The following is a 24,925-nucleotide window of genomic DNA, read 5'->3' on the forward strand; positions in this document are numbered from 1 at the left end:
GACTGGATCTATGACTGGATCAAAGACTCATGTATTTGAACAAGTCTAAAGGGGCCAAGGAGTGGAATATGGTGGCCTGGGCCTCCTTGGCCCAGGGAGTGGCACTATTAGGAGGTGTGGCCTTGTTGGAGGAAGTGTGTCACTGGGGGTAGGCTTTGAGACCCTCCTCCTAGCTGCCTAGAAGTCAGTCTTCTCTACTTGCCTTTTGATCAAACTGTAGAACTCTCAGCTTCTCCAGTACCATGTCTGCCTGGATGCTGCCATGCTCCTGCCTTGATGATAATGGGTTGAGCCTGTAAGCCAGCCCTGATTCAATGTTGTTCTTTATAAGAGTTGCCTTGGTCATGGTGTCTCTTCACAGCAGTGGAAACCCTAAGGCAGAAGTAATGATGTAATTATATCTAATCTAAAAAAATAAATCATTAATTTAGAAAGGAGACTCGAAGGAGTGAGTCCCTTAGCTCTTCTGCCCTATGAGGGTGCAACTGGGAGGTGCCTCTTTGAAGTAGGGAGCAGTGTCCAACAGACCCCAGATCTGCTCACCTTGATCTTAGACTCCTGACCTCTAAACTCTGAGAAGTCCGTTGCCGTTTATGGGAGACCCAGTCTGAGGTGCTCTGTTACACAGTGCGGTCAGACTAACGAAGGCGGTACTTCCACGGGATTGGATGAGGTCACCAGAGAATGTATATATTTGAAGAAGAGACCTATAGGATAAGCTAGGGAGGTAGCGGGGGGGGGGGACTGGGGCGGGTGGGAGGGAGATAGGGTGGCATCCCAGCACTTAGCACTTCGGGACCTACAAAACTCTAATAAAGGACACAGAGTGGAATAGAACAGGAGAAATCCTGGGAGTATGGGTTACCTGGCGGCTGACCACAGCAGCCACAAAAGCATCAGGTAGTGGTGGAGTCCAGATGGGCTGTGGGCTGTAAGAGATAAAACATGGTGTCCAGTGTGGAAAGAGTGAGGCACTGGGAGGTAGTTTGGCCTCCAGGTGGCACCAGAGATCTCGCCAGGTTCAGGGTGAAGCTTGAGAGCATAGGCAGCACCTAAGGTGTGGGAGTGGGGGAGGGTTAGTGGGAGAGGGTCTTCCTGCAGAGTCCTGTGCATCCACTGGAACTTACCACAGAGCTGGAGAGGAGAGTGGGCAGGGAGGAGCTTGCGCACACAGCGGCCTGTGAGATAGAAGCACTGCCCTTTGCTTTGATAGTCTAAGTGTTTCTCTCTCTCTCTCTCTCTCTCTCTCTCTCTCTCTCTCTCTCTCTCTCTCTCTCTCTCTCTCTCTGCCTCTTCTAGTCTTCATATAACTTCATATAATTGAACTGCTTTTATTTTCCCACTGCAGGCTGTTTACAGAAATAGAACTTTAAGAACTCTCCAGTGAGTGTGGCGATGGCTGGCTGGCTTGTTTCCATTTCCTATTTAGTGTAAAAGTCCTACCCAGCTAGCTATTTCATCTGGGAAATCACTGCTTCCATGGGGAACTTTGGCCAGAAGCTGTCCCCGCTCCGCCCAGGTGCCTGAAGATTAAATGAATATTTTCACCTGAATGCTGCTGCCTTCTGTTCTAAGGGCAAATGTTTCTTGTGCCCCTAGAGTATTTTTAAAATTATTTCTCTTTTTGCAGGTATAATTAATTATTTATACTATAAATAATTAAAAATTAATATAATTAAATATAATGCAAATAATTTAATATAAATATAATTAATTTTTAATAGCTGTTTAACTCTTGTTTTTTACTCTTTTGAAGTTTTTTTTTAAATATTCTGGATATTAATCATCGTCTGTTAGGTATATAGCTGGCAAAGATTCCCGTTCTGTGGGCTTCCCCTTCACCTGGCTGATTATTTCTTGAGCTGTGGAGAAGTTTCTTAGTTTTATGAAGTCCCACTTGTGTGTCGTTGGCCTTAATTCTTAGCCAAATAGAGTCCTATTCAGAAAGTTCTTTTCTGCACGTATGTCGTGGAGGGTCCTGCCTATGTGTTCTTCTAGAGCCTCATTGTGGCAGGTTTCGCATTGAGGGCTTTGGTGCCTTCAGTCACTTTTCATGCAAGGTGGTAAATATGGGTTTATTTTATTCTTCTGCGTTTGGACATCCAGATTCCAAGCACCATTTGCTGAAGATGCTTTCTTTCCTCTACTATATGTTTTTGCTAAATATTAAATTGCTGAAGGTATGTGTGCTTGTATTTGAGCCATTGATTTTGTTTCATTGGCCTTCATGTCTGTTTTTGTACCAGAGCCATATTGTTTTACTATGTCAGCTCTGGAATAGATGATAAGATAGGAAATGGTAACCCCTCCAGCTTTGCACTTTTTGCTGAGGATGGCTTTGGCTATATGGGGGGTCCTGTGTGATTTCATGTGACTTTTAGAATAGCTTTTACCGTTTTCATGAGAATGAAATGGGGATTTTGATTGCGATTATAATTGCATCGACTCCGTAAATAGCTTTAGATAAAATGAACATTTTTCTTTTTTACAATATTATTTCTAACCATGAACATGGGATGTCTTTCCATTTTCTGGTATCTTTCTCTATCGAGCTCCTGAAGGGTTTAAAGTTCTCACTGTAGAGGTCCTCTGCTTCTCCGGCTAGGTGTATCTCTCACAATTTTATTTTCTTTGGGGCTGTTGGGAATGTGGGTATGTCCATGATCTCTTTCTCTGTTTGTTGTTGGTATATAAGAAAAGCTTTTGATTTGGGCAAGTTGGTTCTGTATTTTGCCACCTTGCTGGATTTGTTGATCATCTCTAGAAGTTTTCTGGTAAAAAAATATTGGGTCTCTACTGTATTCTGTCACATCATCTGCTAATAGGGAGAGTTTGACTTCTTATTTGTATCCCTTTAATTTCTTTCTCTTTCTCCAGCTAGTGTGTTGGGTGCCATATTGAAGAGGAGTAGGGATGGCGGACGTCGCTGTCTCATTCCTGACTTCAGGGGATTGCTCAGGCCTTTCTCTGTTTGGGATGATGGCGGCTGTGGGTTTCTTTTACATGACTGCTATTATGTTGACGTATGTTCCCTCAAACATGACATTCTTTTGTACTTTTATCATGAAGCATGGTGGATTTGGCCAAAAACCTTTTTTGGCTTTGGTGAGATGATCATGTGATTTTGTATTCAAGGCCATTTATGTGGTTTATTACATTTATTGACTCGTGTGTTGAAGCATCCTGTGTTTCGGGATAATCCAACTTGGTCATTCTTTTGATATTCGTCTGTATTTCGTAAGTATTTTATTGAGTATTTTCGGCTCTATGTTCATCAGTGATTTTTTTTTTCTTTCTGAGTTTGCCTTTACCATGTTTTGCTATTAGAAGAATGATACTAGCTTCATAGAAGGTGTCTGGGAGTGCTCCTTTGTGTGTGTGTGTGTGTGTGTGTGTGTGTGTGTGTGTGTGTGTGCATGTATGTGTCTGTGTGTCTGTGTCTGTGAATAGTTTAAAAAGGACTGGCTATGAAAAAGTCTTTGAAAGTCTAATAGAGTTCTGTTGTTAGCCTATCTGTTCTAGACTTTGTTTTTTTTTTTTTTTCTTTTTCTAGAAGGCTTTTATCATTATTTCAGTTTGTTTGCTTAGATTGTTGTATGACTGCACACCAGAAGAGGGCACCAGATCTCATTACAGGTGGTTGTGAGCCACCATGTAGTTCCTGGGAATTGAACTCAGGACCTTGGAAGAGCAGCCAGTGCTCTTAACCACTGAGCCATCTCTCCAGCCCCAGTGTTTCTATGTCTTTATTGATTCTTGTTCTCAAGCTCTGGATTGTTTGGGCTCCCCTCCTCTTCCTCCTCCTCTTCCTCCTCCTCTTCCTCCTCCTCTTCCTCCTCCTCTTCCTCCTCTTTCTCTTCTTCCTCCTCTTCCTCCTCCTCTTCCTCCTCTTTCTCTTCTTCCTCCTCTTCTTCCTCCTCCTCTTCCTCCTCTTTCTCTTCCTCCTCCTCCTCTTCCTCCTCCTCTTCTTCCTCCTCTTCCTATTCCTCCTCTTCCTATTCCTCCTCCTCTTTATCCTCTTCCTCCTCTTCCTCCTCTTCTTCTTCCTCCTCCCTCCCCCCCCTCTCTTTTTCTGAGGCATGATCTCAGTATTGTACAGCCCTGGCTGTCTTAAAATGCACTATGTAGACCAGGCTGGCCTTGAACTCAGATCTGCCTGCCTCTGCCTCCAAGCACTGGGAGGTGCGGCACGCACCAAGCCTGGCTGTTTGTGGTTTGTGGGGCACCCCTCAGGTGTTTGTTCTCCTTAAGCTCTTTCTCCTCAGTTTCACTGAGCCGTTTCTTTGTGTCTGCTCGTTGAATTCTTTGATGACGTTTATGATCGTGCTTTTAAATGCTGTGCCTCGGGACTTCTTATGGGCAGCCTTTCTACAGGGCTGGTGGCTTTGTTAGGAGAGACCGCCTTGGTCTTCCACATTGTGTGCAGTTTTGCTATGAGGTCCGGGCATGCGACTCATTGTTCTGCGTCTGATATGGACAAAGCAGTCTGCGGTAGAAGAGAGTGTTTGTGAGCGTGTGGAGCCCAGAGGTTGGAAATGGCTGGGTGGGATGAAGTCAGGTGCACAGATGACACAGGGTGGCTGTGTAGAGTGTGTATTCTAGCTCCAGCCTGGAGTGTGGGGTTAGAGACTGCTGCGAGCAGAAGTTTTGTGTGGTGTGGGATGAACTTATGAGTTGGGGGCTAAGCAGGGCAGGGCAGTGTATGACCTGAAACCTAGAAATTTCTTGTGATTCAGGCAGAGGTGGCTAAACTGGGCCAGGACACTGGAACCTGGGCTAAATCTGGCAAGTTTGGGAGGGGGCATGGGAGAGAGCATCAGGCAGAGCCGCAGGGCTAGGCCCCGGAGAAAGATTTTGGGGGTCTTCTGCTGTGTGTACCTTTAGCACCTGGCTTCGACTGTTAGTGACCTGTGTTCTGGCGTGAAGGACGGATGAGCAGTGGGCCCTCAGCTACAGTGAATGCGTTGTTTGTGTTAACCACACTCGCAGTGTGGGAAACTGCCAGGCCTCTGTGTCCAGCACACACACAGCTTAGTGTCAGATTCTGTGGTCCTGTCCTGTCACAGAATCTGAGATTCTTCTTTGTGCCTTAGAGGGCTGGCCTGCCCCGCCCCAGGGTCTTTCTTGGGGGCCCTTTCTAGTGAAGGCTCCTCTGGGTTGAGCTGCTAATCTTTTTGAGTGCTGAGATGTTTTCTTTGCCAGATGTCCCTCCCCCGAACAGGGCTCTTTTGTCCTAGGGGCTCCTGGAACATGAGCTGCCCATCTGCCTCTGGGACTCAGGCTTCTCAGCTTACCAAAGAGTTGTTTGGGACAGCAAGGGGTGTGTGTCATATATATATGTAGGTGAATTTCATTTTAGGAAAGAGCAAAGTTTACACATGTGGTGTTCAGACCCCCTGGGTGCAAGAAGACCTGTTCTAGAGTGAATGGATAAGAGAATAATGGAGTTTCACCTTGGGTTCGTATAAAGGGGTCAGAAAAGCATAATGAAATTCTAGGTAGAACTTCAGTCATGGGGGTACATGCCTATAATTCTGGTGTTCAGAAAGCAGAGGCAGGAGGATTGCCACAAGTTTGAGGCCAGGCTGGTGCATAAGATAAGTTTAAGGCCACCTGGGACTACAGTAAGATTCTGTCAAAAGAGAAAAGTAGAACCGAAAACCCTAAAGAATTCTAGGTAAAAGAAGCATACCCTGCTTTATACATATAAGTCAACTCATTTGTTTAAATATATTTAAACAGGTTTCCGGAACATCTGACATTTGCTCATTAGTATAGATGGAAGACCCTTGTGTCCCATAGCTTAGTCATTACTCAGAACTGAGCACCTACTGAGCAGTGGCAGCAAGAGGGCATAATCCGCTTGCTGAGTGGTGGGACAAAGAGTTTTTGGCTCCAACAATGACGATGAACAGGAGATAATGAGAAAAAAATGTGCGAACACACACACACACACACACACACACACACACACACACACGTCTTATAGATATACCTAAGAAAACCAAGTTATCTCTCTATGTCATGAGACCTGAATAGAAATCTTTGACTAGTAATCAGGGAGTTATGTAGAAGTGAACGAGTTAAAGTTTTACCAAAGTGTGCTGATTTCTGCCTGCCTGTTAAAGACCCTACCCCTTTTTCTGGGAAAAATAAACACTGCCCGGAGAGTAGTTAGCACAGCTATCTTGGCAAAGGTCAAACTACACATCCTGTTTGCTAAGAACATTATCCTTTTACCTGCCAAAGTTTGTATGCCTTAATTACTATAATGCTGCCAAACTCAGGGGGTTGCAACATATGCCCCAAGGCAGGTCTAACCATCTCCTCTCAATAGGCTAATTAAAAGAGCCAAATTAGAAGTGGGAATCAGAAGAAGGAGATTTATTTAATGGGGCAGTGTGGATGATGCACCGAACCACTTTGTCCTGCTTCCCAGTCTGGCCACGTTAAAGTTTGATACTCTAACAAATATTTATATCCATGTATTGCTGCCCACATAGCATCTATGCACAAAGATGTCTGTTCTAGTAAACACGCCTGGTGGAAACTCCTCTGGGTGCACATGGGACTCAAAGACCACCCCTGTTACCAGACCTATAAGAATTGCAAGAACTTGTGCCGGCCTTTACAAAGTGTGTGCTTGGGTCTCTCAGCCTCTCATGGTTAGAGTTTCTTCTGTCTTGCCAAGTGCGTGTTCTGTTCTTGCTAGTTGGGGTTTCCCTGACAGTAAGGGCTAAATATGTGCAGATGGTGTTGGCCTTACCCCTGCCTCCCCGTAAATGCACAGTACAGTCCAATCAGAAGTGACTTCCTCCATGTGTCTGATTGATCTCAAGCTAATTTCAAAGATGTCAGGCACATTTCCAGGTCTCCTCATAGAGTTCCATACCATTATAATGGTTTTTACCATTTGTGACATGAAGAAAACCAATTTTGGAAAAAACAACCAGGGTAGAGTCATGGTGGCTATGACTCAAGATGGCTGCACTCGAGTCAGGTTGAACCCAAGTATACATTCCCAGTGGCCATGCTGAAGCATTTGTATTTGTAATGATCTTATGACACCAAGGAAAACTTCAAACTGTTTAATAATTCATATTTAAAGGATATGATGCCCCTGGGGAGGACTTGTACCAAAGTGTCTAAAATTTTGTAACAGTCTAATGGGTTAAAGAGATAAACTGCAGTTACCCACTAGTGTTGCCCAGCATACCAAGTGCAGAAGTCAGCAAGCTTGCAGGAGCCTGCCATTCCACCAGGAAATGGGTCCACCCGATAAGCAGGCTTGGAGTAGTCTCAGCTGTGTAGTGCTGGGCTCCGGCCGGAAGGCTGGGAGCTCAAGCCCTCAGCGCCTCACTTGTCTCTCCATCGTTGGGCCCTAGCTTGGTCAGCATTTTCTGGAAACTCAGTGAGGTTCCCTCTTGGTCTTGGCTGTGAACTCGGGAGATAAAAAATAAAGTGCGTACTCATTTTGGAGGAGCTGATTTACAGAATGTGCTGCACAAGCATGGCAGTGTCAGACCCTTATGGGAGGAAAGGAAGAGTGAATGCCCTTGGCAAGTGGACCACTGGTGGGCTTCAAAGAAAACAGGCTTCTTGGTGCGGTGGGTTGTTAATTGGGTTGATTGGTTGTTGGGTGGGCTGGTTGTTCAGGGGGCAGTTGTAGGGTGGGTGGGTGGGTAGGTTGGTGGATGGGTTGGTTGTTGGGTGGGTGGTTGGTTAGATGGGTCGGTTGTTGGGTGGGCGGGTTGGTGGGTGGGTGGGTGGATTGTTGGGTGGATGGGTTGTTGGGTGGGTGGATTGTTGGGTGGATGGGTTGTTGGGTGGGTGGGTTGGTTTGATGGGTGGGTTGTTGGGTGGGTGGGTTGTTGGGTGGGTGGGTTGTTGGGTGGGTGGGTTGGTTGTTGGGTGGGCTGGTTGTTGGGTGGGCTGGTTGTTGGGTAGGTGGGTTGTTAGGTGGGTGGGTTGTCATGTGGGCAGGTTGTTGGGTGGGTGGACTGCACTCCTGGAGCTGCAGCTTAGGGCGGACCGTACTAAGCAGCTCCACCTGAGCTCTATGCTGAGCTACCACTCGCCCAAGAAGAGATCTTAAGGTCAGTTTTTAGGTAGGGAGAGGGTGCCATTGTGTAGACACAGAAGGGGATGGGTTCTAAACACACGTCCCAGCGACCTGAAAGGGATGCACTCAGCTGCAAGGACCGATGCAGACACGAGCAGGGTGGCTGCCCCACAGACTGGTTCAGCTCAGTCCGCACCGTGAACCCTCCACACACCAACCTTGTGGGCATTGCCAGGACTGTGTCTGTCTGAGTGGTTCCTCCCTTGGGACAGGAGCGCATGTCCCGTGGGTCAGGTGGGGGATGGGGAAGGAGACCGCCCTGCCTTACAGCGGGCGACTGCCTGGATTTCCACACTGTGCCTGTCTCTGCCTGTTAGGTGGAACAGCAGGTAGCCGGAGAGGCCTGAGTTATGGATTAGTTCCCACCAGTTGTGCCAGTATAAAGGACGAACGAGCCTCGTCGCCATGAGTTTGTGCGGTCAGTTCTGACTGAAGTCAAGAACAAAGCTGCAGGAGACAGGGAGATTTCTAACACTTGTTGGGAATGCAAACCATGCCCGGGAAACACTTCTCTCGGCCAGTGGGCTGCCCTCTGCCAGTGCTGGAGCCCTGGAAGAGGCCACTGAAATTCTTCCAGGAAAACCCTTGCAGCCTGGCACTACGAGGAATTGGCTAGCCCAGCACTTTTGTCGCTAGCTAGCCAGGTTTCTAGGAGTACAGGTGGCCAAAAGGAAGCTGCGCCTGGCTTTGGGAGATGGTCAGGCGCTTGGCCCCAGGTTGTACTGCTTGCTGTTCGGTATTTTGTGTATGGATTGTGTGCTGGGGCCCAAAGTAGCCCACACCTGTGCCGGCCGAGCCAGAGGCCGCAGTTGGATTGGGTGGAGATAAACAAAGCAAATAGGCCCACAGCGGCGGTGTGCAGCGTGTGCAAGTTCCTGAGCTCCCGCAGACTGAAGACCGCCTCTCCCTGCCTGCAGTTTGCTGGGCTGGGAAGGGTGCCTGTCCCTGCTAATAAGCAAGACCTCTGGAAAGTATTTTCCTCACAGCACCACAAGTGTGGAAGCTGAACCGTGTGAGTGGGGAGGGAAGGAGTGACGGTGGACCTCGCTATGGAGAAAGCTCAGGGCAAGATGCACCAAACTCCGGAGCAGTCATTCCTGGCAAGTCTGAGTAACCCACAGGTGACATTGCTGTCCGTGCAGAAGAGGTGCACCTTCAGGAGGAGCTCCGGGCTTGGGAGCTTGGCCAGATCGGACTCTTCAGACGAGAAAGATCCTCCCCAGCCAGAGGAAGAATCATCACCGGGTGTTTTAGCTAGAACCCCGGAAAGGAGGTCCCAGGTCAGTGCAGTAGAGCACAGAGTGAGAGGCTCTGGAGACTGAGGCTAAGTTTGCACCTAGAGTGGCTCCAGCCCTCCTAGGGGCAGAGGGGTGGAGGAGAGAGATTGGCGTATGTTGAAGACCCATTGTACTTTGTTATTGATCACAGAAACAGTTTTATTTAAAGATCCTATATTTCGCTATCGTCTCAGAATGCTCCGAGATGCTTTCCTATTGACCGTTTCTTAGCAGTTCATTTAGACTATGGGGCCCCTGGGTTGAGTCTCCGGGATCCCCCTCCCCCCATTATTTTTAATTGCTTTTTACTTTTGATGAATTTGTAGACAGTTCCAAGAAACTCCGAGTTTCTTCCTGGGTGACTTGTGCGAAATCTAGCCGATGGTGCAGCTCACTGGGGAGCTTGCCCGAGTGCCTTTGTGTTTGTAACGCGCCCGGACTCTGCTTTATGAGGGCTTGCATGGTGTCTCTTTTCTGCCTCTGAGCCAAGGATCTGGTTCTGCCTGTGTACTGTGTGCCTTAGAGTTACGGAATTTCCCAGGCTGTTTCAGATAACAGCATGGAACCCGGTCTCTGCTCCTGACCCCACTGAGTGTTGCTCATGGGTATTCTGGGACAGTGTGGAGTGGCACTTGGAGAGAGTACCACTGTCTCAGAAATTTTACTTTGTAAATTTGCTTTGCTGATGTTAAATACACAGTACACATGCACACACAAACACACAGTGAAGAGAGACGGAGACAGAGAGAGAGAATGCTTGCTAACTTTATTAATTTTACTCACTTGGGCTGGGGAGATGGCTTAATGTGTAAAGTCCTTGTTGTGCAGGCTTCAGGTCCTAAGCTTGGATCCTCAGTACTCACATAAGACTGGACACAGGTATCCACTGTAACCCCAGCACTTGGGGTGAAGATGGACAATTCCTGGGGGCTCTCCGACAGCTAGCTGAAAGACAAGGCCCAGGTTCAGTGAGAGACTGAGGTAAACAGCAATGGAGAGTGAGCCTTGAAGTTCAGTGACCTCTTCAAGCACACGCACAGGGAAGCATGCTGTATACACATATGTGCACACAAAACGCCATGCAGCGCGCGCGCATACACCCACACACAAAGTAACATTTATTTTTTAAATTAAAAATTTTAAGTTTCAAAGTATATAATTAATATTATTTTAGAATACTTAGAGATAATCTCAAAACGTATGTGCTAACGTATAGGCATATATTCCTGTATGCTCGCGGTGGTTCAACATAGAGCCATCAATCCTTCCACATTGGGAATATCAGAGATTAACACTTATCCGTCTGGATGCCTGGGATGATTTGGGTGAGATCTGCTTCTTCCTTCCATTTTCCCCCACACCTCCCCATCCTTCCTTCTCCCCCTCCACACCACCCAGTGCTAAGCCCTGCCCCTGGCCCTGTGTGCGATGCTTTGAGTGTGGCGATCACTGTCATCTTCCTGCCTCTTGAATCCGATGTCCGGAGAATTCTGAGGTGAGGCCGGGCAGAGTAGCATCCATCACATTCTCGGAGTGGCTGCGGCTCTGGGCTACACCTGCTTCCAACAGCAGAACAGTAACAGTAAGAGCGTCTATTAGAAGCCGGGAAACTCTCTTTCTCAAGCTGATGGAGGCTCTGCAGAAAAAGCCTCAAATATTCTCAGGAGTGAGATGAAGCAAAGACTCCTTCCAGGCCTTTCCCTGGCCACAGTTTCAACCCCAGCCTACTAACCCCAGGATCGTTTTTCAGACCTTGTAGTGTAGGCTGAGTTGATTTTAAATATAAAACTCAGTAGGAGAGTTCCTTTTTACTCTCTCTGTAAATACAGTGCTAAAGAATGGAGGTAAGAACACACACACACACACCCACACCCACCCCACTTGTCCACACTGAAAGCAATCCAAACGCCGTGTAACTGTTGACAGATTGTTCTGGCTGCGGTGTGGCTCTGGTAGAACGCTCGCTCACATAGCAGGCCCTCGGTCCATTTAGTACTGCAACAGAGAAATAAAGGAGACTCTCGACGGCCATTTCATAACTGTCCTCGGAACAGCTTTGTCTCATAAGTGCCTGTTGTTGAAAACCTGCCCGCCTAGAAGGGGCCGAGTGCTGAGTATTGCCTGTCACTGATAAATTGCTTCTAACACTTCCGCAAACCCTTCTGCCAGGAACATGCAGAATCAGCCGTGAGGAGACTGAGAGCTGGCGCTGTGGTCTGGCTTTGGGATATCACAGGCAGAGCTCGGAGCATCTCCCGGAGGCTGGGTAGTAGGGAAAATCTGTAGAGCTTTCTCTTCCCAGCACATGTGGCGGTCGATGGGTTGTGTTTTGCTGCAAGGAGGCAGCGTCAATGTTCTGTGACGCTGCATTCAAGTAAATGTTCTCCAGTCCACCCTTAGTTTTTTCTTCTGTCATTGATGTCTTTTGCCTTGAATTGGTGCCAATCATGGCTGGCCACGGTCAAGCTGACATCCCAGGCCTCCGTTGCGTTCACACTGTTTTAACTTTTAAATCAGTTAGCATTTAGAATGGTAACACACGTGCATGGCATCTAGTGAAAAATGGCTTCCTTGTCCCTGTGCAGTCTGGTTCCTCAGCCTCCCATCCTCTTCACACCACGTTGGTTCCTTAGGCATTTCCCTAAGGATAACCTGCTTGCCTAACAGCCTCCTGCCTCACATGGCTATTCAAGCCCTGTGTTAATTCCCTTCCATCCCAACTGTCCGGCATTGTGCCGGACACAGACTGCCGGGGATATAATAGCATGTACACATTGAGACTCATTTGCAGGGAACGCTTGCCAGGGCGACACCCGGATCCACTACCCAGCCACAAGGAAAAACTAATAACGTGGACAGCTGGGCAGTTCTGCCAACTTCAGCCGCCCTTCCAGCTGGCAGCGAGGCTCAGGTTAGCAGGCACGTGAAGAAGGGACTGCCACTCTGCAGCTCCAGTCTGTTCAGGCGGATGAGCGGTCACCGCTGACTCTCATCCAAGGCGAGAAGCCGAGCTGTCATCACAAGCTGTCAGGTCGTGCAGCAATAGAGCACCTAGACATGAAACACTACACGTTCTGCACCTTGTTCTTCTCAGTGAACAGTACATTCCAGTCTGTTTCAGTATGTGCAGTGCGGCCTCATTCATGTTCAGAGCTGCATAGTACTCCACCGCGTGGCTGTATAGTAACTCACCCTACCACACTCTTGTTTCTGCTTTTGCAGAATCTAACATTGTTACTCTAGACACTTCATTTCACACTGAACATTTCTTGGATAAATTCTCAGGAGTCCAGTTGCCGAGTCAAACCTTTGTGAATTTGCTATTTTAATAGATATCCCTGGATTGCCCTCCAAAGAGGTTCCATTCCCTTGAAGGGTACCAGAGAGACCCATTCTTTTCTTTAAAAAATGCCTTTAACCTCCATTTATACTTTATGCATATGGGTATTTCAGCTGCCTGCCTGAATGTCTTGTGTATCCATGCGTGTGGCTTGCAGTGCCTACATATGTCAGTAGAGGGCACTAGAACCTCAGTAACCCCAACTAGTGATGGGACGGTTGTCAATGCTGAGAATCGAACCCTGGTCTCCTGGAAGAGCAGCCAGTGCTCCTAGCTGCCAAACCATCTCTCCAGCCCCTCATGCTTTTCTTTTGAGATGGGGTCATGCTGTGTCATCCAGGCTGGAATCGAACTTGTGACCCTCCCACTGGAGCTCCCCAGTCACTGCCATGACAGGCTCACCCCACTGCAATTGACCTAGCATTTCCTTTTTGATAACTTATGTTCCCTTTTCGGGTACAAACTGTCTTCTTTTTCCTGTTGAATTGTTGACATTTGTCTTCTTCGAGGGTATTTTACGGATCAGTGAACCAGGTTTTGGTGGGTACCGTGTAAAGCAGGGTTATTTATTTATTTACACATTATTATTTTCTGTTTTACCCTTCTCACCTCAGCACACCGCCACAGCTTTTCTCACAGGCATGCACAGGACATGGACATTCTGCCTGTGGGCCCCGGGAGTAAGTGTTGGCAGCCTGTACCCAAAGGTGATGAGAACTGATGACTATTCCCGAAAAATCAGACTTCTAATTAAGATGTGCAGAGTTAAGACGTTGCCTGTTCTGGGTTTTGCATCTCAGCAGACCCTCCAAAGTTTGAAATGGAAGGGCTGATGGCTTCTTCAGGGTTCAGCAACAGAGGGCAGGTGTGTGTTTGGGGATCACACTTGCACTACAGGGAGACAGAAAATGGCACCACGCTCTCCTCTCCTTCAAAAAGCATTCACATCCTCCACATCCATTGGACATTAGGGTGACAACAGACAGGTTCAAGATCATAGAATGTCAGAGCAGAAGGCAACCTTCATGACCCTGGTCATCAGTGTGTGTGTGTGTGTGTGTGTGTGTGTGTGTGTGTATCAGAATGTCCTTATAGGAGTTGGTTCTCTTCTTCCACTCCATGGGTACTAGGGACAGGGCTCAGGCAGCCATGGTTGGCAACAGGCACCTTTACCTGCTGAGCTGCCTGGCGACTTGAGCCCAATAATTTCATAAATGTCGTCTTCAGTTTTCTCCTTTTGCACCTTGAGATGTTCTGATACCAGTGGCGTAGCTCTCCGTTTTCTCAGCTTAGGCTGGGGTGATGGAGAAAATACTGAATGGTGAGCCGCCTTGTGTGTCCCGCGTGGGAGAGGATGCATCCAGTCCTGCAGTGGCCTCTGTGCCATGGTGGGCGATACCCGGGGGGGATGGGTGGAGAGCCTGTGTGATGTGGGGGGTGATATTGGGGTGTAAAATGAGTAAATGAATGAACAAAAGAGAAAAGCCTTTGGGTTTTTAGAATTATTTTTTTGAAATTAAAGTATAATTACATCATTTTTCCCTTCTCATTCTTCCCTCTGACTGCTCTTACACCCCAATTGTGTGTGCTCCCCCTCCTGTCCTGTCCTGTCCTGTCCTCTCCTCTCCTCTCCTGTCCTCTCTTCCTCTCCTTCTCGCTCTCATTTATGGTCACTTTGTTATTATTACATATATATATGCATAAATGTATAAATATAGCCTGCTTGATTCATTTAGTATTGCTTGCGTGTATATGATCTCGAGCTGACAAGTCGGTGGGTTGGATAAGCAGTTAGGGGCCTTTTCCCTAGGGAGGGCTTTCTCCCACCTCAGTGTTCCTTAGTTGCCTGTGGTGTCTTTCTTTCTTTCTTTTCTTTTTTAATTAGGATGGGCCCTGTGAGATCCCTTTTTCACGTTAGCATGTCCTTTGCTAGTGCTGTGCTCTAAGGGATATGCTGGTCATTGTCGTGGGTTATAGGAACCAGAGCTAGGTAAACTATTGGCTGCTCTCCTCTTTTAGCAGCCGAGTAGAACTTTCTGGCACCTTGAAAGGTAGTCCTCAGGGAGGAGGTGTTCCGGGCACCAAGCCCTGTGTCTGAAGTACATGGTGTCTTTAGCAATAGAGACCTTGCTTCCACCTCTGGGAGGTAGCCAAGGGCAGAAGCAGAAGCCTGTATTGTTTTAGGAGTTTTTTGGTCTCTCCTGATTGACAACTCAAAAGGGAGTTCCTCACACCTGGTACTGGGGTTTTTGTTGAAAAATCTATGACTCTAAGCCCTCATTATTTTTCCCTTTTCTCCCTTCCTGTTATGTGTACCTTGCTATTTCCCTCTCTGTCCTCTCCCCCACCCTAGTCCCTTCTTACTTCCCTGGATCCTGTAATTACCCCAGAATGTGTGCTCACATCTGGAGATCCGGAGCTAGGAAACCCCGATGGGAGAGAACATGTGATGTTTGTCTGTCTGGGCCCAGGCTACCTCGCTCAATATGTCTTTTGTAGTTCTATCTATGTATGTGTGAAGTTCATGATTTCATTTTTCTTTTCAGCCGAATAGGATCTCATTGTGTTGTGTCATCTGCACATAAGGAGAATTTGACTTATTCCTTTCCTATTGATATCTCTTTAGTTTTCTTCTCATATCTTATTGCCCCTGCTAGGGCTCTGTGGACAACATTGAAAAGGATTTGAACAGTGGACAGCCCTGTCTCAAGTCTGATTTCTAAGTAGGGAGCCCTTGGAGTTTTGTTGCTGCAGACGTAGTGATTGTGACTTTGACTGCCAGCTCCACTTTTTGTCATGTGTGGAGCACTGAAGTATACCCATTATCCAACCTCAGGATAAGGGTTAAGGTTAAGTAGAAGGTGTGGTGTAATAGTATTTGGTCCATGTTTGTCCAAAGGATTTGTCTGAGGTGTTGGAGGAGAGAAAGGCGGAGCAGGGGAGGTGAGCATTGTAAGGTGGGGGCTGACGATCCTGGGGTTACCAGGCACCTACCCTCTGAAAGTCCAAAGGTGCTTGGGTTTATGGACTTACATATGGAGGAGCAGGTCTTTATAGGGCCCATTGGGAAGATTCCAGTCTAAATGCAAGTCTACAGAGAGTTTAGTTAGGGATTCTTTTAGCTATAGTACATGTGTTTCACTTTGCCAAAGGATTGGGAATGGCATAGAATATGTAGGTTTTCTTCAATGTTAAAGAGTGTGATTAGATATTTGAAGATTAAATTCAGGGCTATTGTCTATTGTAGAGAACTGGGAAGGCCAGATCTGAGTAGTTATGTCTGTGGTGATGGCTCCTGCCACCGTAGTGGCCTTCTTGTTGCTGGTGGAAAAAGCTTCAGCTTATCCTGTAAATGTTTCTAGTAGGAGCATTTGAATTAAATCTATCTGCCAGTCAGAAGTTGGGACAGAGCAGCCTGCCTGATGGGTTGGGAAAAGAGTGTTGGGGTTAGTGGTTCCACAGGCTTTGCAAACAGAGGAAGCCTATTGTAACAGTTGTCTGTCCTGTGGGGACAGGTAATCCCATGTTCACAGGATCTGAGTGAGGGCCAGAGGTCCTGGGTAGAAGAGATTATATAGAGCTGAAAAGGCTTTTTTGTCTGAGAGCCTTAGGTAAGATTAACAGTTGATTTTGACACTACCAGGACCCATCCCATTAGCCATTTGTTTTGCTCAGCTGTAGTAGCAGGTGGGCCGTGTTAGTTTTTGGAAGGATGAGCGTGTGTGGGCTTTTTGAACATATGCATCAGGAAAACTATTAGCAGTTGAGACACTGGGGATTTGGCTGGTGTCTCCTCCAGGGAATGACAGTGGTTAGTTTGGACTTCCAGGTTGCTTGTTAAGGGTTCCTGTATAAAAATGCCATTTTTGAGTTGGAGTGACACATTGAGTGAGAAAACCTCATGCCCACCAGATGCCTGCACCAGAATATACCATATTTCGTGTGTACAGGTTGATTATGGTACCTTTAACCAGTACAAGGGTTATGAATTCAGCCTGTTAGGTGTTTGTGGGTGGGTTATGAGTGAGATTCTGTAACATATGGCCTTGTATGTTTGGGGCACAGGTTGTCTAATAGCATAACAAGTCCTTTTGTGCCCCTTAGAGGAGCATCCATCTAAGAGTCAGTTGGAGGCATTAGGTATTGTTCTATCTAGTTGTCTAAGTCAGCGTTCTTTTGCTGGGAAGAGACACCATGACCAGGTCAACCCTTATAAAATAAAGAATTTATTTGGGCTTAATGTTTCAGAGGCTTAGTCCATTGTCATTGTGGTGCAGAGCATGGCAGCATCTAGGCAGATGAGCTGGAAAAGTAGCTGAGAGTTTTACATTTGGATCCACAGGCAGCAGGAGTAGAGAGACACTGGGCCTAGTTTGGGTTTTTGAAACCTCAAAAGCCTACCCTCAGTGACACACTTCCTCCAACAAGGCCACACCTACTTAAACAAGGCCACACCTCCTAATTCCTCTCAAGTACTGCTATTCCCTAATAACCAAGAATTCACATATATGACCCTTTTGGGGTGGTGTTATTTTTTTTTACAAATGTAAAATAGCTAAATGACTTCATTTAAACTACATTTAATTTTCCTGTACAGCTGTTTCATTTATTTATTTATTTATTTATTTATTTATTTATTATTTATTTATATCCCAAGTGCTGACCCCTTTCCGGGTCCCTCCCTCATTCAGACCTTCCCCAGTCCCCCCTCCCCTTCTCTTCTGAGAGGGTGGGCACCCCTGGGTTTTCCCTTATCCTGGTGCATCAAGTCTGCCAGATTAGACACATCTTCTCCCACTGATGCATTCACTCTAACTATAAAAGTCCCTGTAGTCTATCACAATCTCAACCCTTTTAAAAGTTCAGTGTTCAAAGTCTCTCCTAAGACTCATGGCAATCTCTTAACCATGACTCCCTGTCAAATCAAAACCAAAAGGCATATCATAAAGACTATACATTAGTATTCCAAAGGGAGGAAAGGGAGATAGGAAATTCTGGACAAAAGGTCTGAAAACCAATTGGGCAAACTCTAACCTCTGCATCTTCATGTCTGACGTCAAAGTGCTCCTCAGATCTCCCACTCAGCTTTGTTGACTGCAACACACTTCTCCTTCTTGGGCTGCTTCCATACTCAGCCTGTAGCTTTCCTTTGCAGGTATTTCACAACTCTGTCATCTCCAACAACTTGGGGTTTCTAAGGCAATCCAAGTGTCACCTTTATAACTCCGTGCAATGTCCTCTCTGGGCCTCCAGGCAGGGACACATCTGATACACGCCTGGCCTTAGCAGCCTTCCTGAGCTGAGTGGGGAGAGCCCATAACCCCTTTCTTGTATTCTTCACTCTAAAACCAGAACCACGTGGCCAAAGCTGCCAAGTTCTGCTGCTTGCTAGCGCTGGACCATGGCCGACTCAGTCAATTACATTTATACCAGATTTCTGTTTTTGATGGTTTCCTTCACTGTTTTAGCTTTCCTATAATTCCTTTCTACTAATTGGAAGCTTAGTGGAGTCTTTGCCCCTCAGTGAGGTACGACTCCCTCTAGTCTATTTATCATCAGGCTTTTCTTAAAACTCTTTATCTCCCTGGATTTAACTCCATTACATGTCCTGGTGCTTCATTTCCCCTCAAACTATCCATTTTGTATTTTCCTTACTCAGCTTGCTCTTTTTCATTATAGGTCTTCGTAAGAGCTAACACTAATAATCATGTGACAGCCAATACTAGACTGTCTTGAAATCTCCTCCCCCAAAGCCATTAATCCAAAACTCTACGATTTAGCCTCAGACAGATATTTACAGGCAAGGGCAAGAAGCAGGCCCACATTCTTCCCTGAAATATTAAAAGGAAGGTCTCTAGGCTAATTATTAATATTCCTTTACTCTGAAATCTCTTGCGCCAGATGGTTATAATCTACTTGGCTCTCAACATTGTCTTTCATACTTCTACTAGTATGACCCTTTAAGCCGCACTTAAAGCATTCAATTTCTTTCCTAATCCAAAGTCCCAACAAACAGCATGTACAACCTGTCACAGCAACACCCCATCCCTGGAACCAGCTTCTGTCATAGTCAGTGTTCCATTGCTGTGCAGAGACACCGTGACCAGGCCAACTCTTATAAAATAAATGGTTTAATTAGTGCTTGCTTACAGTTATAGAGGTTTAGTCTATTACCATCATGGTACAGAGCATGGAGGCATGCAGATAGATATGATACTGAGAGTTCTGTGTCTGGATGAAGGCATCAGGAAGACAGCGACACTGGGATCGGCTTGGGCTTTTGAAATGCCAAAGCCTAACCCAGTGGCACACTTCCTTCAACAAGGTCACGACTCCTAATCCCTCACACGTAGCACCACTTCTTGATAAGCATCGGTTAAACATTCAAATATATGAGTGCATAGGGCTACTTTTATTCAATCTAGCACATATATGCTGAAAGGAATATAGGGTGAGGTCCTCTATTGAAGTACAAGAGTGGGAACAGGAAGTCAGTGAAGATAAGGGGACATCAGGGAGTTAAGTTGTAGGGTTGAGGGTTGAGCATGAATGCAAGGCATTAACAGGGTCTCTGAAGTGGAGGTGTATTGTGAAAATACAAGAAGGGGAGAAGAAAGGCTGTGTAGATATAAAGTTGTGAGATGGCTATATTTGAAGAAATGAATACAGAAAGGCTACAGAGACAGACTTTTTGTATTAGGAAGAACAAGTTATTGAATTAGAGTTGTGTGGTAATGAGGTATGCATCTTTGTTATGGAGGGAGGGTGAGTCCCACATAGGTAACTGAGGTTTGCTGTTCCCCAAGCAGAGATGAGTTAAGGAGTGTGGTAGTCTAACAGAAACAGAAGGGCTTCAGAAAGTATTGTGGAGTCAAATGTAACAAAGTCAGGCAAGTAGTTTTGGTTATCAAGTGGATATTGAGGCCAGATCTGAGTAGAAAACTGAATAGATAATTTGAGGCCCAATTGTTTGAAAGTTTTTAGAAAGCAAGGCCAAGGGCAGTCTTTGGGGATAGTTATTGCCCCTGTTGTAGGTCTAAATGGGGCAGGGCTTCTCTGGAATGTTCCTCAGAGTTGGGCATTTCACTGGAATGAAGTTCCAGAGAGTTTCTTAGACATCACCAAAGGAAATGTTGTGAAGAACAAAGTACTCCTTGGCCAAAAAATAAAATGGCTAGTTCCAGGTTCCACTGTGAATTGATGGGGCCCTTACGTGCTAAGCAGGAAAGTGGTTGGTGTAGTTCCAGGAAGGGCAGAGATGACCCTTTGGGTGCTGGAGGTCAGGTTAGAGAATAAAGAGAAAGAGTGAGTTTACCACTCCTGTCAATAATGAATAAAGACCAAACCCTTGCTCTGTCATGTGGCCCAGATTAGGTGAGGCAGAATGGCTCTTAGAAAGCTAGAAAACTGCCAGGAAGCATGGTAAACTTTCCTATTTCCTTCAACTACAACAGATAGTTTTGCTGGGTATAGCAGTCTTGGTTGGCAGTTGTGGGCTTTTAGAACTTGTCTTTCCTTAGTTTGGGGACATTTTCTTCTATGATCTTTGTGAAGATCTGGCCTATGCCATTGATGTGAGATTCTGTTCTCTTATCTGTGACTAATTGACAGTTTGTTTTTCTCATAGTGTCTTCCATGCCACCCCCCCCCCCGCCCCTTGCTTTATGTTCATATTCTTTGCTCATTTGGCAGGTCTGGATCCTCTGCCTTTATCTTCAAATCTTGATATTCTAGCTTTAACTTGATCCATTCTACTTGTAAGGCCTCCTGAAGGTTGATGTCATTATGTAGGTAAAGGCAGGTACAGGATAAAATGAGGCCTGTCATTGGACAAGAAGGAAGGATGGGTGGGAGAGAAGCTTTAGAGAGGCAAAGGAGGCTGGAGTGAGGGAAGTAGCTAAGAGAACATGTTGGCAGATGTTAAGATTCCTCTCTACACATATTACAGGTTGTTATGACTATTCTTAAGCGATGGATGTGCACAGGATTTTGTGCTGTCTCGATGGGCAAATTATATCTTATCTAGGTGGGCGGTTTGTATCCTTATCAAGTTTATTGTGTGGATGTAATGTGAATTGAGAATTTAACATGTACATCTGGTTGTTGGGTTAAAGTTTGTTGAGTCTTGATTTTACCAGGTAGTTGGAACCAGAGAGTTTGTGGCCAGCAGAGAGACGCTGGGAGAGATACTAATCTGAGATGAATTAGCACTAGTTCTAATGGCCGGTTGGAGCTGGAACTAGGAACCTCCAGGGTACATGCAGGAACCAGTTTTGCTGTTTTCTTTATTTTTACTGCAACAGCCTCCCTCTGAGTTTTCTGTTTTTCAAATTCCGTCTTTGTGGTGATTTGAATGAGTATGGCCCCCTTAGGTTCATATATTTGAATACTTGGTCTGAGGTTGGTGGAATTGTATGGGAAGGATTAGGAGTGTGTGATCTTGTTGGAAGAGGTGTGTTACTGTGGATGGGCTCTAAATTTTTTGATGAAGTTTATGGTCGTTCTAAGTTTTGTATCTTGGAATTCATCTAGGTAATTCTCATTGGAAAACTTTCTGAAGGACTGGTGGATTTGGTGTGGCTAGAATACTGTATTTTTCGTATTTGTATTTTTGTCATGAGACTTGGGCACGTGGACATCATTTGTTAGTTCTGTGTCTGATGTGAACATAGTTTGCTGGGACAGAGCACAGGACTTTTGGGCCAGGTTCAGCTTGAAGTCTAAATATGGTGTGGGTGGGATGAAGTCAGGTGGACATGTGCTGAGCTGGTACACTAGATATACGCTCTGGTCTAAGCCTAGAGATTAGGGATGGGGTAGGCTGGTCTGACCAGACTAGGGGGGAGCACTAGATTTGGACCTGGGCTAGATCCTGGGATTGAGGATAGTTTGTGGAAGGGAGAAGCTAGTAAACTCACTAGGGTAGCCTGGGCCTGGAAGTTGGATATGGCTCAGGAAGGGGAAGGGTCTGGCTGCTGCACAGGGTATGTGCCCTGACCAAAACCTGGATATGGTGGCAGCACACCAGGGCCGACCAGAGCAGCTGGGGCACTGGGTATGGGCCCCATGCCAAATCTAGGGGTTGGAGATGGTGCCTGTAGGGGAAGATTAGGTAGACTCGCCCTGCTGTCCCCTGGTACAAGATGTGCAGTGCCAGGCTGCATGGTGTGAAAACATTCTCTCTCTTGTTGAGTGGCTGTTTCAGGCTTTGTTTTTTGTTACCACAACTTGTCAGGTAAGTTGGACAGCCGCATGGGGGTTGGGATTCAGACTTTGGGCAATTTTCTGTTGACGTTTAAATGGGGTTTCAGGAATAGTTCCAGCTCAGCTCAGGTTCAATAAGATTTCTAAGCCCAGGGGCAGACCTTCTGTAGAGTTATAGGATTCTCACAATCCATTTCCAGGAACCTGGGGGGAAGTGCTCACGACGCTTCCTCAGTCCGTGGGTGCTTATGGGATTGGCAGTGCAAGCCTAAAACTCCTACCAAAGAGACCCAGCTGTAAGAATAATATTATTTCCTTTTCTTTTAGATCTTATCTAAACTTGCTTTGCCCACACGACCGTGGGGACAATCAATGAAGCAGAGCTTCGCCTTCGATAATGTTGGCTATGAAGGGGGCCTGGACAGCACCTGCTCATCCTCAACTACCACCGGTGTGGTTAGCATCCTGGGCATGACTTGTCATTCTTGCGTCAAGTCCATCGAGGACAGGATCTCCAGTCTGAAAGGCATTGTGAGCATCAAGGTTTCTCTGGAGCAGGGCAGCGCCACTGTCAAATATGTACCGTCAGTCTTGAACCTGCAGCAGATTTGCCTTCAGATTGAGGACATGGGCTTTGAGGCCAGCGCTGCAGAAGGAAAGGCTGCCTCCTGGCCTTCCAGGTCTTCCCCAGCCCAGGAGGCAGTGGTCAAGCTCCGGGTAGAGGGCATGACCTGTCAGTCCTGTGTCAGCTCCATCGAAGGCAAGATCCGGAAGCTGCAAGGGGTTGTGAGAGTCAAAGTCTCCCTAAGCAACCAAGAGGCAGTCATTACATATCAGCCTTACCTCATTCAACCCGAAGACCTCAGGGACCACATCTGCGACATGGGATTCGAAGCTGCCATCAAGAACAGAACAGCTCCCTTAAGGCTGGGACCAATTGATATCAACAAGTTAGAAAGCACTAACCTAAAGAGAGCAGCAGTCCCTCCTATCCAGAATTCCAATCATTTGGAGACCCCGGGGCACCAGCAGAACCACCTGGCCACCCTCCCACTAAGAATAGACGGGATGCACTGTAAATCATGTGTTTTGAATATCGAAGGAAATATAGGCCAACTTCCAGGGGTTCAAAATATTCATGTGTCCTTGGAGAACAAAACCGCCCAAGTACAGTATGACTCTTCTTGTATCACCCCCTTGTTCCTACAGACAGCCATCGAGGCACTACCACCTGGGTACTTTAAAGTATCCCTTCCCGATGGCCTAGAGAAGGAGAGTGGATCTTCCAGTGTCCCCTCCCTTGGCTCCTCCCAGAGACAGCAGGAGCCAGGCCCATGCAGGACTGCGGTACTCACCATCACTGGCATTCCCCGTGACTCGTCTGTTCAGCCCATGGAAGACATGCTGTCCCAGATGAAGGGTGTGCAGCAAATAGACATCTCTTTGGCAGAGGGGACTGGAGCAGTTCTTTACGATCCCTCAGTAGTTAGCTCGGATGAACTCCGGACGGCTGTAGAAGACATGGGCTTTGAGGTGTCAGTGAATCCCGGTATGTTGTTGTTATATGTTTGAAATATGTCTGGGTCATCTCTCGATGTCTCATGACAGTACTTGGGTAGTTGTACAGGTGGGCTCTGCCTCACATGTTGGATGTTATAGCAGTTTGATAACCTTTGCTCACATGTTAGCAAGATAGAGAAAATGGAATTTCCAGTTGTTGCCTGTCATACAGTCAACACTCTTAGGCTCTTTAGATTTGGGTTTCTTTCCTAGAGAGAATTCAGGGCCTGCATTCTAAAACGAGCATTGTGGGACTTATTAAACCAAAGGAGCAATCGTCACTCTCCTCTGAAGATTTCTCTACTGCATAAAACATAATAGCATTTTAGTCTTATAGCACATGATGGCATGTTATAACCCAGCACTTAAGAGGCTGAGACAAAACAACAACAACAACAACAATAACAACAAACCCAGACAGACAGACAGACAGACAGCTACTGTGGGAGGATCTGTGTTCAAGGCCAGTCTGGGCTTTGTAACATGACCCTACATCAAAAACATTGTGGCACATTACAGGCCTATAATTTCAGACCTTATGGGGAGGGTAGAGACAGGAAGATTAGGGACATCACCTTCCTCAACTAATGGCAAGTTCAAGTCCAGTCTAGGCTGCATTCACCCCCATCTCATAAACAAAGAAACAAACAAAGAAACACAAAGCCTCAAAACTCAGAACCTCAAAACGTGCAGCAACCAAAGAGTTGTCTGTTCAAGGCAGAAATTAGGGGAAGATGGCTGTGACAGGGCTCACAGATGAGGGGTCCCATTTTGAGATGGCTCATTATCAAGTCGAGTTTCTGGAGTAGCAGCCACCCCTGTTCTACCCAGCACCATGGCATAAATCATATGGTGTCTCTGTATACCACGTGGTCAGGGCCTGTGCGAGTTGTGGGGCTGCTGTCTGAGAAACACCATCTGGAAGCTTCCCTGTGACAGGCGGCGGTGGAGGGTCTCCATCTGTGTGAGTCCAGGCTATGTCGTTTCCAGAGTGGTAGTAACTAGGAGATGAGGAAGGAAGGCCCCAAGAGTGTTGGAAGTACCCTGGGCGGTGAGTCAGTGCTTCCCCAGAGGCTTTAGGGGTATGCGCAGTGACCTGAGCAGGATCAGTCTGGTTCTTGACCCATAATAGCAGGAAGTCAGAGGTCAGAGCCGCTGGGCTTGGGGTGGGGATGAGGAATGAGTATAATGGGAAATGGACCAGCATGAGCTCTTCCCTGATGCTGAAGGGCAGTGTGGAGCTTGGGCTGTAGATCTGAGGGAAGGAGTCAGGGAGAAGAGTGGGAGGAACAAAGTGGGGTGGAGACCGCAGGTATCATTTCCCAATGGCAACTGGAGGAGGGGGCAGCCTCTGACATTACCTCAGCCACACAAGCAAAGATGAGCAGCCTCTACCAGGGTTAGCTGGGGAGAGGCTGTTAT

The 24,925-nt window shown here is 46.7% G+C and overlaps 1 protein-coding gene across 2 annotated transcripts in view; it reads left to right on the plus strand.

Annotated features, from left to right (window-relative positions):
- Atp7b (ATPase copper transporting beta) overlaps positions 1-24,925 on the plus strand; it is a 71,368-nt gene that overhangs the window by 12,499 nt on the left and 33,944 nt on the right. Inside the window, exons 1-2 of one of the 2 annotated variants that reach the window (XM_017599991.3) lie at positions 8,653-9,402; positions 22,271-23,492. In XM_017599991.3, the coding sequence (XP_017455480.1) occupies positions 9,172-9,402; positions 22,271-23,492 (1,453 nt within the window). In that variant the 5' untranslated portion in view covers positions 8,653-9,171. Of the gene's footprint in view, positions 1-8,652; positions 9,403-22,270; positions 23,493-24,925 lie in introns of those variants that run through there. The other variant, NM_012511.2, reaches the window with a different exon arrangement.

This window comes from Rattus norvegicus, chromosome 16, assembly GCF_036323735.1.
Source record: "Rattus norvegicus strain BN/NHsdMcwi chromosome 16, GRCr8, whole genome shotgun sequence".
Classification (NCBI taxonomy): domain Eukaryota; kingdom Metazoa; phylum Chordata; class Mammalia; order Rodentia; family Muridae; genus Rattus; species Rattus norvegicus.